Here is a 15,950-nt window from a genome sequence, read left to right as displayed (position 1 = left end):
CAAAGACGAGGCACAGATCCGTGACTCCTCCTCGACTTGACGATGCCCTTGTTGCTAGCACGTACAGCGCATTTCGCGCAAACAGAAACAGACGAACGTTCGTTTCTCCTTGGCGACGCGGAATCGCGTCTAATCGCGATCCTATTCGCCATTAATTTTCATTTCTCAGTGGCACGTCGCAACAATCGTCAGAGTCGATCTCGTAACGACCAATGGAATTCACGGAAAAACGGCGAACGCAACGGAAACGAATAAATAGTATCTGAAATATCGACAGATAGACGCGCGCATATCTATCTATCCATCTATCGTAGATACGCGACTGATCGTATCTACTAGAAGCGCGTGGCTTGTATTGCCACTGTTCGATTCACTGCGTTCGTCTTTGTTCCACGACGATGATCAGTGGATCGTCGACGCGTTTGTCAACGGGCAGCGCGAGCTCTTTTCCCGTATCCTGTTCAGTTGGGCTCGCGCGTTCAACGGACGGCGAATTCTCGGCTTCCAGGTGGGTGGTGGCAGGCGTTGTTGCTACTTCCGCTGCTGCTGATGCCGCTGGCTCCTCTTGCAACGAAGCGGACGGCAACGAACGATTTCCCGGTCGACCGTTCACCAGGAATCTCAGTGGCACGGACTCCGACTTGTTGTTCGAGTCTGCGCTCTCCTTCCTGAAAAACGCATCATCGTCGTTCTCACGCGGAAACAGCGATCGCGAGGACAAAGACAAAGACGACGGCGACGACGACGACGAGGACGACAACGACGACGATACTGACTTTGGTAACGTAGGGCAGGACCAGAGCTTGAAGTCGGCTCCGAACAACTCGCCCTCCTCGATCGTTTGCGGCAGGTGAATATTGAGCGTTTCCGGCAGAAAGATGGACGTGAGAGCTCCGGCCACGCTGAGCGTGCCCATTATGATCAGCGGCAGAACTCTCGAGTAGACCGCCAGGTGAACGATGTACGGGAAAGCGAGCAGCCCGATACCGGCGATGAACGAGGCGATCCCCATCGCTTGCGATCTCAACACCGTCGGCAACAGCTCGCCGACGAACACGTAGAAGACCGCGAACGACGCTGCGATACCGAACTTGCCGATCATTGCCAGAGATACAGTCACCCATACGGCGTCTGCTGCGACACACGCGCGACACGTGTAAATAGATCGGTAAAATGGACAAACTCGAGAGACAGTGTCTCGCATACCTTCGGGAACGAACATGCAGGAGACGCAAGCGAGTCCGCCTAGAAGCATCGTCAGGCACAATACCCATCTCCTGCCCAGCCGGTCCATAGCGTACCACGTTATCACGTACGACGGTATCTCCACGAGTCCACCTGCAACAACGCTCGCCGATAACCATCGAAAAGGTAGAGCTCCACGTGCGCGCGTACTCTGTCTCGTATCTCCGAGTATTCGTGTGTCGCGACGCGCATGCGAAAGTATGTTTACGAGAGACGCTTGGACGCTCGGGCCAAGGCCGCTCGCGGGAAGAAAATATCGTGTTTTACCGATGAAGAAGGCTAGATAATCGGAGACACCGAGATTCGTCGCGTTATACGACAGTCCATTGTAGACGACCGCGTTCGCCACCCAGTCGAACGCCAGGATGAAGAACTTTTTCCTGATGTTCGGGTTCCTGATCAAATCCATTGGCGTAGCCGCCGGTGGTGGCGATCGATCCTCGGTCTCCGGGTTCGGTTCCGGGTTCTCCCCTGAATTCGTCCCGTTGCAGGACACCCCTTGCCTCCGCAGAATCTCCACCTGAAATCGTCCACTTCTTCTTTCTTTTCTGCCTGCGTCTCGCGCGACTCGCATGCTCGTGCACGGAACTTGGAAAAGCCGATCGCCGCGCCGATCGTTACCTCCATTTTTCTAAGAAAGTTGTTCGGCACCGTTCTACCGTTGATCTTCGCCATTCGTTGCACGATCACCTCCGCCTCGTCTATCCTGTTCTTGCTGAGAAGCCATCGCGGTGACTCCGGAATGATCCAGTAGTAGCTGAAGAGTAGAACGAACGGAACCGAGGTAGCCAGTGACAGGGTGAACCAATGCCTGAGCAAGTAGCCCTGCAAAATGGAAAGAGGCTAACGTATACGGCAGAGCCGCGAGACGGACGAAGGACGGAACGATACGCGTTACCAGCACGGCTAGAAGAGACATCGCCGAAGCGAAGAACATGCTAATGACCATTCCGGCGAACGTTCTGTACCTCGGGCCCATCAACTCCAGAGCTGAAAGCAGAATGTCGCAGAGCGGAACGGTTGGAGAACGCTGCAGAGCGAGAAGCCACGACATAACGTACCTAGTATAAAGGGTATCTGATAAATGGCTGGGAAAGAGAGACCGTTCACGGTCCTCAACGCCGTGTAGATGACGTAGTTGGGGCTGAAACTGGTGGCGATCGAGAATATCACCTCGAGGAAAAGTATAGCGAAGAGCGCCGTCCTTCTACCCCATTTGTCCGCGATCCAGCCAAACACCACGTTCCCAAACAGACTGCCGACGTAGAAGAAGGTCGTAGATGTGGAAGGCCACCAGCTGTTGTCGCATACCAAGTCTAGCTATGTGGATGCAGTCAGCGATTGAAACGCTACGCCCTTGGCGAAAATCTGGTTTTCGCGAGTTTCCTCGGATCGCCCGTTATTACCGTATCGTCGAGAGTATCCGGTCACGGGAACCCCGCACACGGGGTAAAAGTTGGCGCTACGATGGCGAGTACTTACGGCGAATATTTCGCCGATCTTGACGGATTCGCGATCGATCGAGCGCGCGCCGCTCGTTTGAGATAGATCGCTTGATAAATAGAGAAGGGGCGAGGAAGGGGGAGGGAGACAAAGCGAAACAGATTGCGTTCACGTACTCGAACGCGATGCGATTGCGTTAAGCGTCTCAACCGCTCAACGATATGTATTCCTAGCGCGTAACGCGGCGAGACGCGGGTACTTGCGTTTCGATGGCTGCGGCCGAATTCGCGTTTCTGTCGGCGCGTTGGCCAATAACGGCGCCGCGGCGTACAAAGAGAATCGGCGGCGATCCGCGTGCGACAAAGGAACGACACGGCGATGTAAACACGTCCGAGCAAACGAAATCATCGACATCGAGCGTCGATGAGCCTCGGCAAATAAATCGCGCCGGTGGTCGTTAATAGGTTTAACACGAACTCTGATTTACGCAAATTGCCACTCACGGACTTTTGATGTCTGCGTGAAACGCAAAAGGTAAATTGCATGGAAATGCGGGAGCGCTCACGATACGACGGCATCGAGTTATTGTCAAGGGCAGTACACGCACCCGTAGGACGTTAACGACGAGCGAGCGCGCGTTTTATCACCCTGACACACTTCGAAAACGATACGTGAGCGACTCGCGTCGCTTGTTTTCCATTCTCCTGCGTTCGCTCGCGCGATCTAATCGCGACGAAAGTTCGTCTTTCGACTCTCTCGGCTCGGGAACCCGCGGCTCCACCGCGAGTTCCGTCGAGCTCGGTTCGCCACGCGGGGACACGGCGATGCTGAATTTTCGGCGTACGTCTGCGCGCTTCGATCTTGCACGGGGCACCGTTTCACCCGATAGAAAGGGTCATCGCGTCGGAAAGTTGGACAGGCGGAACGGAAGGATAGGATTTGCCTCGATCGCTCTCTGTGCGTCATACGTCTGCGTAAATCCGGAGCGTGTAAATACGCACAGCACGCACACCCTCCGCGTTGATATACTCGTGTCGGAGCGACACGCATGGAACGGGCGGCACGCGGGGAACGAGGGGCTCGAGTAGGCCACGAACCAGAGCAAGGAAAGGAAGGGGAAGGGGATGGGAAACGGGAAGAGATCGGATGGATGGGAAAAAGAGGGAAAGAGCGACGCGTGCAGGCCAATTTCTTTCCGTCGATTTCCAGGCTTCGAAAACGTCACGTCGGCACATCGAAGGCTACCGAACTGGCGATCTAAGTCGCGAGACGCGGCTGCCGCCGTTCGTAGCAGTGATAGCGAGGCGACCCAGTCCGGACCGGAAGTGACGCGCGGAGGTTGACGGGGCAACCGAATTCGATCGTTTCGATCGTTGTTTACGTCACGAGACGAAAAACGCGGACGCCGACGCTCTCGCTCTATCTGTCTCTCCCTCTCGTCGCCCCTCCGATACCCTCGACAGGAGCGGTGTCGGCAGTTCGTACGAGGCATTTGATGCGACAGATCGCATGACCGGATGCGGGGGTAGGTAAATTGGTCGGCAATTGGCGATGTCACCGGAGAGTCCACAAGCTATCGGTCGGTTACTCGGGCCGCTCCTTCTCGGTCCCCGACTCACCTGGCGGCGTGCATCGTCTTCGACGCTCGTCGCGGCTGCGATAAACGCGCATCATCGACGGAGCGTCGTTTCGAGACACAGATAGAAAGAGAAAGAGAGAGAGAGAGAGAGAGAGAGAGAGAGAGAGAGAGCCGAGAACCTAGCACCTAGATCCTCGACCCCGTGTGTGTATTACGATCTCGTTACGCGCCGCGACCAGCACGGTTCACCAGCGTTGTCTAATTGCGACAATTTAATAACGCGTTAATGGATCGCTCGCGAACGAGACCACCGCGTGACGAGGCCGCGCGCGACCTCTCTGGCCTCTCTCCTCGTCGCTTTGAGAAACGCGACGCACAACTTCCATCGAACGCGTGTATTCGTGTTTCCGGCTACCACGCACCTCGATCACGAGCACACACACCGGGAGCCGTTCGAGATTCCGACCAATCAAAGAGTACGCGGAAATCGAATGGTCGATTCCGGCCCTCGAGCTTTCACGGAAAAGGAAATTACCGAGCGGAAAGAGGAGGTTAACGGGGACCGATCGGGGCCGCGGCGGCAACCGGCCGATGACGAGGAACCGAGCACGCGCGCACGCGGTTCCACGAACGGGACCGGCCGAGCTTAACTCGAGCCGCGTTGAGATCCGTCGCGGGAGAACTACGACACAAAGGCCAAGGCGAATTGCCCCGCGAAACGCGAAACTCGACACTCGGCTCGTGCCACGAGCCGCGCGAAATTCCTCGAGATGTCGATTAACGCGTAGGAGAATTATGTAAACGACGTCGAGTCGCATCGAGTTTCGCGATCGGCAAGCAGCGAAAAAGAGCAAAAGTCGATTTTACCTCGGTGACAAGAGTGCTGTCGTAGTCTCGGGTATCGTAGATCCATCCGTGTCGACACTTGGTCACGGGCCAGTCAGGGTTACCGACCGGTGGCGGTGGCAACCCAGTCCTCGACCTCACCGGCTCCTCACCCTCTTCCTTCGTTGCGTTCTCGAGGACCGCGCGCTCCAACCACGATTCCACTATCGCCGTGTAGTTTACGTCGTACATTTTGCACTTGGAATACTTCTTCACTTTGCCCTCCGACTTCTCTACGTACGGTAGCGAGAGCGCCTTTCTCTCCTCCAACGTCATCAGATCCGTCAGATTCTCCAACTCCGGAATTCTGCACCAATGCTCCGGAGACGCGCTCACGAACACCTGTGTCGGACGAAATACGGTTTAAAGATGCGAAAGCTGAGCGAACGGGAAAAGCTGGCGCTTCGATCGATGACGACTCACTTGCGAAAACGCGAGAAAGGCCGCGGGAAGAGTGGCCGATATGCAAAGAAGATAGTACATGATATTCTGATATTTGCCCTTCTCGCCCACGTGCACCAACACCTCGTCGAAGTCGATCGAGCTCATGTTTCCGCTGCTGTCGCTTCACCACCGCGTTTCACGAACAACCACGACGACAACACTTTCCTTACGTCGACGATCCTCGGCGATTCGACGGTTACGCGACGACGACGACGACGGCGACGACGACGACGATGATATCGGTTCGAATCACGCGGCATGACCGCCGCCACGCGTCTTCGAGGGCATGCAGCAGCGGACGACCATCGGCACGCACCACCACCGTGTTCCTCTCCTCGGAATCGCGCTTCTCCGAAACGTTTTCGCCCACCGAAAGTCCCTGCTATCGAACCACCGGATTCCTCTTGTTTCCTCACCGATAGCGCCGCTTCTCCAACGATCATTCGACCGCGATCGACCGACGACGCGTCGAGTCGCGCATCGCAATCGCGCGCTCAATCTACGCGATCTACGAGAACGCGCGATAAATAATCGGCTCGAACGTGTCGCGATATCTCTGACTGGACGAGGCCGACCACGATCTACGTTCTACGATTCTATGTCCCGCTACGAAGGTAACGCGGCGCTTCCACCACGGAACGCTTCTGCTGCTTCGAATTCGGAATCGCGTAAAGCGCGGCGAACGCACGTCTTCGCGCGTTCTTATATGCCGCGAGCATAGCGCCGGCCGCGATCAGCCATTGCCGGAGAACACCTCCTCTCTTCCAATCCTCCCGAGCATCGTCTTCGACGGCGTCCCTCCGCCTCTCCGCCGCCGCGCCGCCGCCGCTACCGCCGCCGCTCCGATACACCGCTTCACCGTCGTCTTTACTCAACGCCGATCTTCGCCGACCCTACAGCTAAGCGCAATTTTTCCGTGCACCACCATGCGCGTCGATTCTTCGGATCGCGCGTTCCAACTCCTTTCTACGCTTTCTTTGGCTCCGCGTTCCTCTTCCTCCGCTTGTCTTCTCGTATCCCGTCTCCTCCGCCCGTTGGATCTTCTACCTGCCACGCGATATCGACTCAAATCGTAGCTTCGTGACTCGCCATAGTTTCTGCGTATATTCGGCCTAGCCGAGAGACAGGAAAATCGCGAAAGATAGAGAGAAAGAGGGCAAAAGTAGGGTTGACGACGCGATTTTGCGGCTTTTCTATTCTCAACGATCTCGTAGACGAACGTTTGGGGTTACCAGCGAGCTCGGCGTCGATGTCGCAACGAGAACGGAATGCGAGCCTCGTTTTCTCGTCGGTGAACGAACGTGTGCGCGCCGTTACGACTAACGAAGCGTCGTGATTCGACTAAACGTATCGTAAACCGCGAGGAAACGGCGGAAACTAACCGAGACGAGAACGTCTCGACAATTTGTCCGTCCACGCGACGACGGTTCAGTCGGTTGGCTGGCTGGCCGGAAAGGTTGCAGAAACGAGAGACGCGGATCGGTCGGCCACGCTGACGTCCTTACTCTCGTCTCGTCGTTTCCTCTCGTTTACTCTCGTTCCGACTTTGTCCAACGCGTCTTCGTTCTTATCGTCTAAAGGAAACGTGACACGACCGAACGTGAGAGTTCGTGTCCTCGGTGACGACCGCGACAACGTCGTCCATCGTCAATTGAAATCGTCACGACATCCGCCACGACGACGAGTCACCCGTTTCCGATTGCAGTCTGTCTTCCAAACCGGACCATCCCTGAGCCTATCTCCTCGATGCTACCTGTTCGCGTATCTCGAATGTGCGCGATCCATTTTGGACCCGGATTCATCTCCACGTGACGCACGCGGCCGCATCCTCGAGCCTCTCGTTGCTCTCTGCAATTGCGAGTGACGTCACAAACGCAAACAACGTCATCCCGCTTCGCACGCCGTCTCGTACCCGCTCGTGCTCGCTTCCTCTTATTCGGGCCAACGCGCGGCCAACCTTATCGTTCTTGTTTCTCTCCCCTTTCCTCTTTTGCCGTTCGCATTCCACGCTTTTCGTCTTTCGTCCTTCGTCTTTCACCTAAAAGCTTTTTAATTCTAACTCTAACTTCATCCAGGCTCTATAGGATCCACATCGATCCGATACGCATTTTAATCTCGGATAAAAATCAAATTTTTGTCTCTTACGATTTTCGTCTAATCGTTTCGTTACGCAACGCGATAACGCGAAGTCGCTCGTTTCCCGTCTCGCGCGCCTCTTATTTTCCGCATTTCAACCGCATCAGGCCGCTTTTCCTTGTCCCCTTTGTCGCTCCGCGTTTCCTATTCCTCCATTCCATTCTCGTTGTCGTTCGAAAGAATTTTCTATAGATCGATGACGACAATCGGCAGCTCGTTCTTCGCCGCAAACAGTTTGTTTTTGCGACGATCGACCACGATAATCTCGCGAGAACGCCAAGATAACGCACCGACGTAATGTTATATGGCTGCACGGTTTTTGCTTTTGCTACCGGATAGTTAAACAACTCGATTTATGACAGCGTTGGCAGCTCTCGTCAAAATTTTTCCATCCGATTACCGAGACATCGCGTGCTCTTTTTCATCTCGAACGAGTAAATCATCTGCTTTTGCGAGTAAAGCCGCGCGACGATCGCTCTATCGTATCGCTGCCGCTTCCGATTTCTCTTTCAACCGTTCGCGTCCGCGCGATACAAATTTTTAAATCGCTCTCGACCGATATTCATCCGTTTCCCTACGAGTAACTCGCCCCGCCTAGCCCCCTAGTTTCGCTACGCGTCGCGTCGCGTCTCATTTCGTTTCAAGCTTTTTCTCATCTTCTTTTGCGATTTTCGTCTCGTTTTTCATACGCTCTAGCGCGAAAAATTCTCCTATTGAAAATCTTACCGATCGAAGCAGACAATCTTTCGGAGAAGATCCTTTCAAAATTTGTTCGATGTCACTGATCCGACGAATCGACGAGAAATACCTGCGTAACGTCGTTATTTACATCGCGAAACCAGCTTCCGAGCACCCGCGTGCCAATTTCTATACAATTCAAATAAGGAAACTTACTAGACGATTTGATCACTACACACGATTCATCGTTCACGGGACACCCGTATCTGTTCATCCACGATATATCGATTCACTATCTTCGATTCTTACGACCGCTTTCGATGAGTATCGATTCGATTCAGTTGCTTTTTTCCAAACGAGATCCTGTTTCGAATACGCGATGCTTCGTATATCGTCGTTCATTCTTGGATTTCCACGTTCGCGCGTCTCTTTGGTCACCTTTAACCCCCGCCTAGTGCATCCACACGCTTCTCCTTATCCAAACTTCTTTCGTGACCACGCTGTTTCCCGCGTATCTTCCTTTTCTTTTCCCCCCTTTAACACTTTCGCTTCCTCTCGCTCCCTCTCTCACCCTCCCTCTTCCTTTCCTTTCCTCTCCTCCCCACCCTTTGTAGTTTGTTCGCTCTCCCTCGACACAGGATAAACCGACGACGGCGGTGGCTACCACTAGAAGGAGCAAGTAGCCTCCATCGCGAACTGAAACTGAAGCAATCGTGGATACAAGGGGTCCGTCCACGGTATCCCATCCTCCTATCTATCGTTTCGAACGTCCCCCTTGGACCCTCTCTCGTGCTCTCACTCCGTCTCCGTCCCCCTTGTTCCACGCTTCTTGATCCTCTCTCGGTCTCTCTCGCGTAAACCGTCCTATGCGCTTCCCTCCACGATCCTCCGGGACTCTCCCTTACCCTCCTCTTCGCCTCGATCGCCACTCTCCTATCGCACTACACGCTCGACTACTATCTCGACTATTAATATAAAAGAGGGTTCCTCGACACTCGCCGCCCGGTAATTGTACGGCGTGTACCACAACCGGACCTCTATCGCTCACTCGAATTTACGCGTACACTCGCGCTAATTCTTTCCTCCTCCTCTTACTCCTCTACTTCTTTCTATGTACTTACACCATTCACGCATACACCCCTTTACGCAACCCCATCTTCTTCCTTCGTATTCATCGAGGTACATCCAAGTACCAATCACGCCGATCGCTTCGAGACCGCTTCGCTTTTCCCTTCTCTTCTACATGAATCGAAGCTCAAAACGTCTATCTCTTCGATCGATTCTAATCTCAACAATCTCGATCGATCTCATTCGATTTCGGCGTAAAGTAAGCAAAATAGAGTAACGTGCAACACCTTAAAGATACGTTTTATGCATTTTTTATATGTTTAGATCGTACTCGATCGCACGTTTTCTTTTCCTTTCTGTAGAGAAATTAAAAAAACATGTATTATGCATGTGCTATGAAACAACTGTGCGAAAACATTTTCGTTTAAGTAAATTCAATGGGGCACAAGATGTCCCGCGCCCTATACGATTCACATCGAGACGCGTTTCCATGGTAATGCAACATGGAGGATAGAAACACAGACATGTTGCGTGTTCCTCTAAAATATGTCGAGCATGTTAGGTTTGCATTTCTGTATTTTTGATTCTACCAAAATGTGGTAAACGGTAATACGAAAATGCATAAGGACGGTGAAATTTTTAACTACAAAGCGAAAAAACCAAATCACGTAAGAAGACTGAGCTTTGGCCAAACGAGTCTAACCTCAGACGTGATTAACCAATTTCGGGATGGTGTGTTGTTAATTGATAAAAACCTAACAGATATACCATATACGAAAAAAGGCGAATTTGTTTCCATACAGGATGAAACTTGCATCGATTATACTTCGCCTACGAAAGAAACATCGTACTGGTCACCCGTTTTGGATACATCTGTCTCCTCGAGAACCGTCTCTACGAGAACTTCGCCGATTTTAGGTAAGCACTTGGTAAATAAACGGGGTTATGAAAAAATTGTGATTGTGAAAGCTTGATTAATAAAAAGATCTTCTTTCTTTTCTGTCGAAGGTAGTAGAAAGCGTATGAAGCTGGACAATACCAACAGAAAAGAAAATGTCAGAAGAAATTTATTTGAACCTCTGTTCGACACAGTTCCTCTCAATGCTTCTCCGATACTTGTAGGAAAATCTCACAAAAGAAACAGAAGAAAAAAGTCACAACGCAAAGTCCTAGATCATATTGAAAATATACAAATAGAAAGTAACGCAGGATCTCCTGTAATTTGTACCAAAGTATATAATAAACCAAAAGAAGTTGTATCTCCTGTTTTGGGTAGCCGTTCTTATTGTTATAAGCACAAGCAAAGGAAGCCAAAGAAGAAACAGGATAAAGTAACAGATAACTGTGTAAGCTCTAGCATAAATACCACTGATGCTTATAGCTTGGTCGATAAAGGTAGTTTGAAGGAAGAAAGCAAGTGGGAAATGTTATGCAGCCGAAAGCTATGTGCATCAATGATAGAGTTAGAAAATTGTTTTGGAGACGATAACTTAAATGTACCCTTGTGTAAAGATTCAAACATTTCGGAAGACTCCGTAGTATCGGATTCATCGACGATTAAAACAAAATTAAGTATCGAGGATAGTCCAAAGGATGGGGAAGATATCATGAAAATTGAAACTGAATCTAGTTCCGAAGACTATGATGGCAGAAAAGATGGTGCATATATAAGCAACGATTCTGACAAAGATTCTAGCGTTTGTGATTATATAGAAGACACGGATACACAACATGTAGGTTCATTTTGTAAAGTTGCGTCATTACATTCGCAAACATCCGATACAGATTCGGATGACACGTTCTATTCGAAAGCGGAATTATGTCCGGACCCGCTTTCCAATGTACGATGCTCTTCTCAGAATATTTCTCAAACTTCGACGCAAGTTACAGATACCAAGTCAGCGAGCCAAACTGAAATTATCATTAACACGAAAACATCACCATATAGAACGCATACAGATTCGTCTACAATGAAATTAACTATTTTAGACTCTGGGAAAAAAAGGAGGAAACCAAAAAGGTAGTTTTAAATGAATATTTGTTGTTATTTATGATTATAAATATAACAGCGTTATTTATGATTATAAATTTATTGCTTCTTCATTTTACATTATAGGGGTAGTTTGATGGAGAAACTGCAGTCAATGATTAATAGGCAAATATCGTTTGCACGTATATGGAGACATCGATTAAATCAAGGGATGAAACAAAATCTTTCTATACCATGCGTTACCGTTTCTGTGCAAACATGTATAACGCGTTTTAATAGGCAATTTTTGGAGGGAATTGTGATCGAGGATCCATTCAATTTGTTATCGCACGGGGAAAGAAGTAACTCCGTCAAATTTATAAATATTATGACAATTCCCGATGTAGTAGGTAGAATTGAAATGAAATTCGAATGCCTAGTACAAATTTTTCCTCCGTGGGAAACTCTAGACGACAAAGAATCAACGTTGAATGTGACCTACATACGTGTTGTACCTGACTGCCAGACAGACGGTCAACTGTATAAAAAAAACTTGAATCAGTCTAGTACGTTGTTTATTAAAGACTTTCACTGTCGGTGTATCGATGAAAACAAAATGTTTTCGACTTGCAAAAATCGTTTTAACAAACCAAATATTATTGAAAAACTATTTATCGATTGAACACTACTGATAGGGGTAAAAATCCAACGGTACATTCTTCGACCAAACGTTCTACTGTTTCGAATGTATTTTTTATTTACTCTTGTTATTTATCTATGTACATCATACACGATGTGGCGTTTGTTAATACTGTTATTATTGTTATTTTTTCATAATTGGCTTGTTAATTTTTATTAAGGGTTATGAAGAATTGTCCGTTGATCCAGAAGAAATGATATGTTAACTTCGCAATATAGGCTATTTTTGTACATTCTGTTATCTATCGTAAATTTGCTCTAGTAAATCATTCGTTAAACGAAACTGACATCTCTGTTTACTTTACATTTCTATGTGTTTACATTACCCTGTATCGTGCTCGACGCATAATGCATATTACACACATACAGATTGCAGATACATGCATACAAGTAGAGTAGAATTGACTTTTTTAAAACGAAAATCGTCCGATAGATGGCTGATTTTTCTGGCGCAGGACGCCTTCCGTAATATCGTTAGATTTTCTTCTTTTTCGCGCGAGCAGTTTTACAATAATTTTGACAGTTTTCTTAGCTTTATGCAATCGAGAGGGTCATAAAGGAAAAATATCTAAGACGTAAGTATTTACACCACCAATATTTCATCTTACGCCTTTATAGTTTCTTATCACCCCGTTGTTTGACATTTTACTTAACGTTTCTTTTATATATATATATATATATATATATGTAATTATAGATTTCATTGCGATGCAATCGTTTGCTTGTTACCCGCTGTATACCTTTGTTGTACCTTATCTTATTTTCCCATAATTCTTTTCAAATGATTATTTACCGTAGACTAATTCAGCTAATTTAACCTAACTTAACCTAAGAAAATTTGGCGTTTATGTTAACGTGTGTTACTTTGCCGCAGGAATAAAAATGTCAATAGCTCAAGATCGACCAGAACTTTACGAAGAAGTGAAGCTTTACAAGAATGCTCGAGAAAGAGAAAAGCACGATAATCAAGCTGACTTGTATGCGGTTGTGAACACGTTGCAGCATTTGGAGAAAGCTTATATCAGAGATTGTGTAACTCCAAAGGAGTATACGGCTGCGTGTAGCAAATTATTGGTGCAATACAGAGCGGCTTTCAAACAGGTACCAGAACTTTGTAAAAAACTTGTCAGCGTTAACTATTACGCAGTTGTAAACTCTTGTTGTTTATTTGTTCAGGTACAAAGCGATCAATTTCCCACTATAGACGCGTTTGCCAGAGCATTTCGATTAGATTGTCCAGCCGCGCTGGAGAGAATCAAGGAAGACAGACCGATAACCATAAAGGATGACAAAGGAAATACATCTAAATGCATCGCAGACATTGTTTCTTTATTTATTACGTTAATGGACAAATTGCGATTGGAAATCAAAGCAATGGATCAATTACATCCAGATTTAAGAGATTTAGTGGACACAATGAATCGGCTGAGCATATTACCAAGCGATTTCGATGGCAAAGAAAAAGTGGCGGAATGGTTACAAACTCTTAGCAATATGTCCGCTTCTGACGAGTTGTCCGACACTCAAGTCAGGCAATTGATCTTCGACTTGGAAACATCTTACAATGCTTTCAACAAAATTCTTCACAATTCTTCGTAATATCGGTAGCTTATTTCGCACCGTATCAAAACATACGTCTATAGGATGCTCGTTTCCTCAATCGCTGCGCGATGGTTCTTCTCTGAATGTTTCGTTTCGCGTCTTTCTTTCAGACCATCTCAAAACTGTGCGCAAATATACCTATTTTTTACGATTTTTTCTAACGATAAGACGTGTACGAGATAATATAACGACGACTGTAACATATAAAACAATGTACATATATATGCTATCAATTGAAAAAATATAACTAATCGTAGGTGCTTGTTATTACGTTGGATATCATGTATTTTATTTATATCCTGTTTCTCCAAGTACATCTGTTTCAGGGAGAATTCGCTGGAAGTCCTGTGTAGATCTGAGAAAATAAATCTATTGTATCTGAAACATGCACTGCATTTATCAAGCTGAATCTCTGCTCTTCTGTTGCTGTGTTAAAAGAATAGTGAGAATAAGTAGTCGATATGCGATAAGATGAGCAGATTTTCTTCTCACCAATCGCACGATAAAGACTCGTAAACGAGGCGGAACGGGAACAAGTTTCCAACGATCGAACACACCCCGAAATTGGTGACATTTGCCAGTTATCGTGCAAATTTACAAGTTTCGAACTCCCCTTTGAATCCTTATTTTACATTCATTTTCCGTTTCCGTTCTATTCCGTTCGCCTTGCGATAAGTTTTTTTCTTAAATTTAAAATAGTAATAATATTTATTTGTAATTAGCGAAGAAGAGAACCCTTCTGTGCTTATATGAGAACATATGGTTACATATTACAGAGTACTCCAAAAGACGAATTTAGGATAAAAAAATAACAATACTATGTAACATAAGATAAGTAAGAAAAGCAGAAAAAGAAAATAGTAAATTGGTATATACAAGTGATGATTAATAATTGCAAACCGCATTGCAGCTGATAGTTTGAAGAAAAGATTTACAGAAGAAGTCGATAGAATTACAAAACTAGTTAGCAATTATATATAAGTGGTTAAGACAATTCTCTTTGCTGTAATTAATTCGATGGGTTACGAGATTTAAAGAGGGTAGGCTATTTAGGGAGGTGAGTAGGAAGTTTTCTTTCCTTTTCAACCTCTATCCCTCTTTTACTTCTTCACACAGCTTCACAGTCCATTTCCCTAGCCATCGATATAAATCACTTTTCTGACTGCGAAATTTAATAAAGACATTGTGTGAAATTCAATCAAACGAATTTTACATGGTTTATCAATGGCACGTCCGATCCATTTCGACAATTTTGAGATTTTTTATCGTGAGTGCGTATTCGAAAAACGAAAAATAATTTCTGGTGCGTTCTTCTATTAGGTTGGACGAAACTCTATTAAACGAACTCTATTGGATCTTATTGGACGTTTTTTAGACGAAAATAATTGGCAAAATGAACGCGATCGGCGGCAAGTCGACGTAAGTTTGTTCATATTTGTGAAACAATTTCAGTAACCCATTGATTTGACAAGTTTCGAGAGTTTCCAACCGCGGAAATTAGGAATGGAAAGTAGGAGTTTAACAAATTTACAAAAAAACTTGGACGATTAGAAAATATTATTTTTTTTTTGTTTTCTAATTACGAATAACTATTACAAATCGATGAGAGAATTTTGTTTCTTTACCAATAACTATTGTCGATGATGGTATATTTTTTTGGTTATCGAAAACCGAAAGGTTATTTTTTGCTTATCGGTATTGAAACAAAAAATTCTCTTCATTGTTTGGGCTGTTTGTATAAATATAAAGGTTGAAATCTATCTGAATAAAGATATCTTAGCGTTCGGAGTGAAACGATACGGAAGATGTCGTGAAAATCGCAACGAACGTTTCTTTTCTTTCTCTCGTACGTGTATCGTCGAAGGATTCGACTTTATCCGATAGGTTGAACGCGACGCGATAATCCGTTTCTTGTCGCACAGACAAATCGCTGGTCGGGCACGATAGGCCGCTGCTAATCCTTGGTCTGATCCGAGATTAAATCGAACGCGAACGTGTCTCCGCACTTTCGACGCATTTGATTCTTCCATCGAAGTTCTTGGGTCAAACGTTCGGAATCGCCTACGGAAATGACACTCCCTCTCCTAAGAATATTTCACGCATTTATTCACTAGATTGAATCGATCGATCAAGGGACAAGAACGAGAATTGTCTCGTTGTAGTAGTTCTCCGTTGCACCGCTCATACAGCGCACTGTATCGA

General features: G+C 47.1%; 2 protein-coding genes across 9 annotated transcripts; one reads left to right on the top strand and one right to left on the bottom strand.

Annotated features, from left to right (window-relative positions):
- Nucleotides 1-358: 358 nt before the first annotated feature.
- On the bottom strand, nt 359-9,440 carry LOC138181753 (organic cation transporter 1). Of its 7 annotated transcripts, none has more exons than XM_069116882.1 (10): nt 8,627-9,440; nt 8,459-8,540; nt 5,576-6,643; nt 5,135-5,494; nt 2,307-2,565; nt 2,144-2,235; nt 1,867-2,070; nt 1,513-1,765; nt 1,207-1,338; nt 359-1,134 (listed from the first exon to the last, which is right to left on the bottom strand). In XM_069116882.1, the coding sequence occupies exons 3-10, from the start codon at nt 5,699-5,701 to the stop codon at nt 371-373; spliced, it is 2,190 nt and encodes a 729-aa protein (XP_068972983.1). In that variant the 5' UTR covers nt 5,702-6,643; nt 8,459-8,540; nt 8,627-9,440; the 3' UTR covers nt 359-370. The 7 variants fall into 7 exon arrangements, with proteins under 7 accessions (XP_068972983.1, XP_068972987.1, XP_068972988.1 ...); XM_069116886.1 differs by having other exon boundaries at nt 359-668; nt 777-1,134; nt 8,459-9,133; XM_069116887.1 differs by having other exon boundaries at nt 359-668; nt 777-1,131; nt 8,459-9,114.
- Nucleotides 9,441-10,046: 606 nt separating this feature from the next.
- Nucleotides 10,047-14,023, top strand: Vps28 (vacuolar protein sorting 28). 2 transcript variants are annotated; one of them, XM_069116902.1, is made up of 5 exons: nt 10,047-10,396; nt 10,487-11,498; nt 11,595-11,857; nt 13,021-13,247; nt 13,323-14,023. In XM_069116902.1, exons 1-5 carry the CDS (start codon nt 10,096-10,098, stop codon nt 13,743-13,745), a joined length of 2,226 nt encoding a protein of 741 aa, XP_068973003.1. In that variant the 5' UTR covers nt 10,047-10,095; the 3' UTR covers nt 13,746-14,023. The 2 variants fall into 2 exon arrangements, with proteins under 2 accessions (XP_068973003.1, XP_068973002.1); XM_069116901.1 differs by lacking the exons at nt 10,047-10,396; nt 10,487-11,498; nt 11,595-11,857 and adding an exon at nt 12,487-12,721.
- Nucleotides 14,024-15,950: the final 1,927 nt, after the last annotated feature.

This window comes from Bombus flavifrons, chromosome 7, assembly GCF_040668555.2.
Source record: "Bombus flavifrons isolate JBK064 chromosome 7, iyBomFlav1_principal, whole genome shotgun sequence".
NCBI lineage: Eukaryota > Metazoa > Arthropoda > Insecta > Hymenoptera > Apidae > Bombus > Bombus flavifrons.
This window is presented reverse-complemented; position numbering and strand designations above follow the sequence as displayed.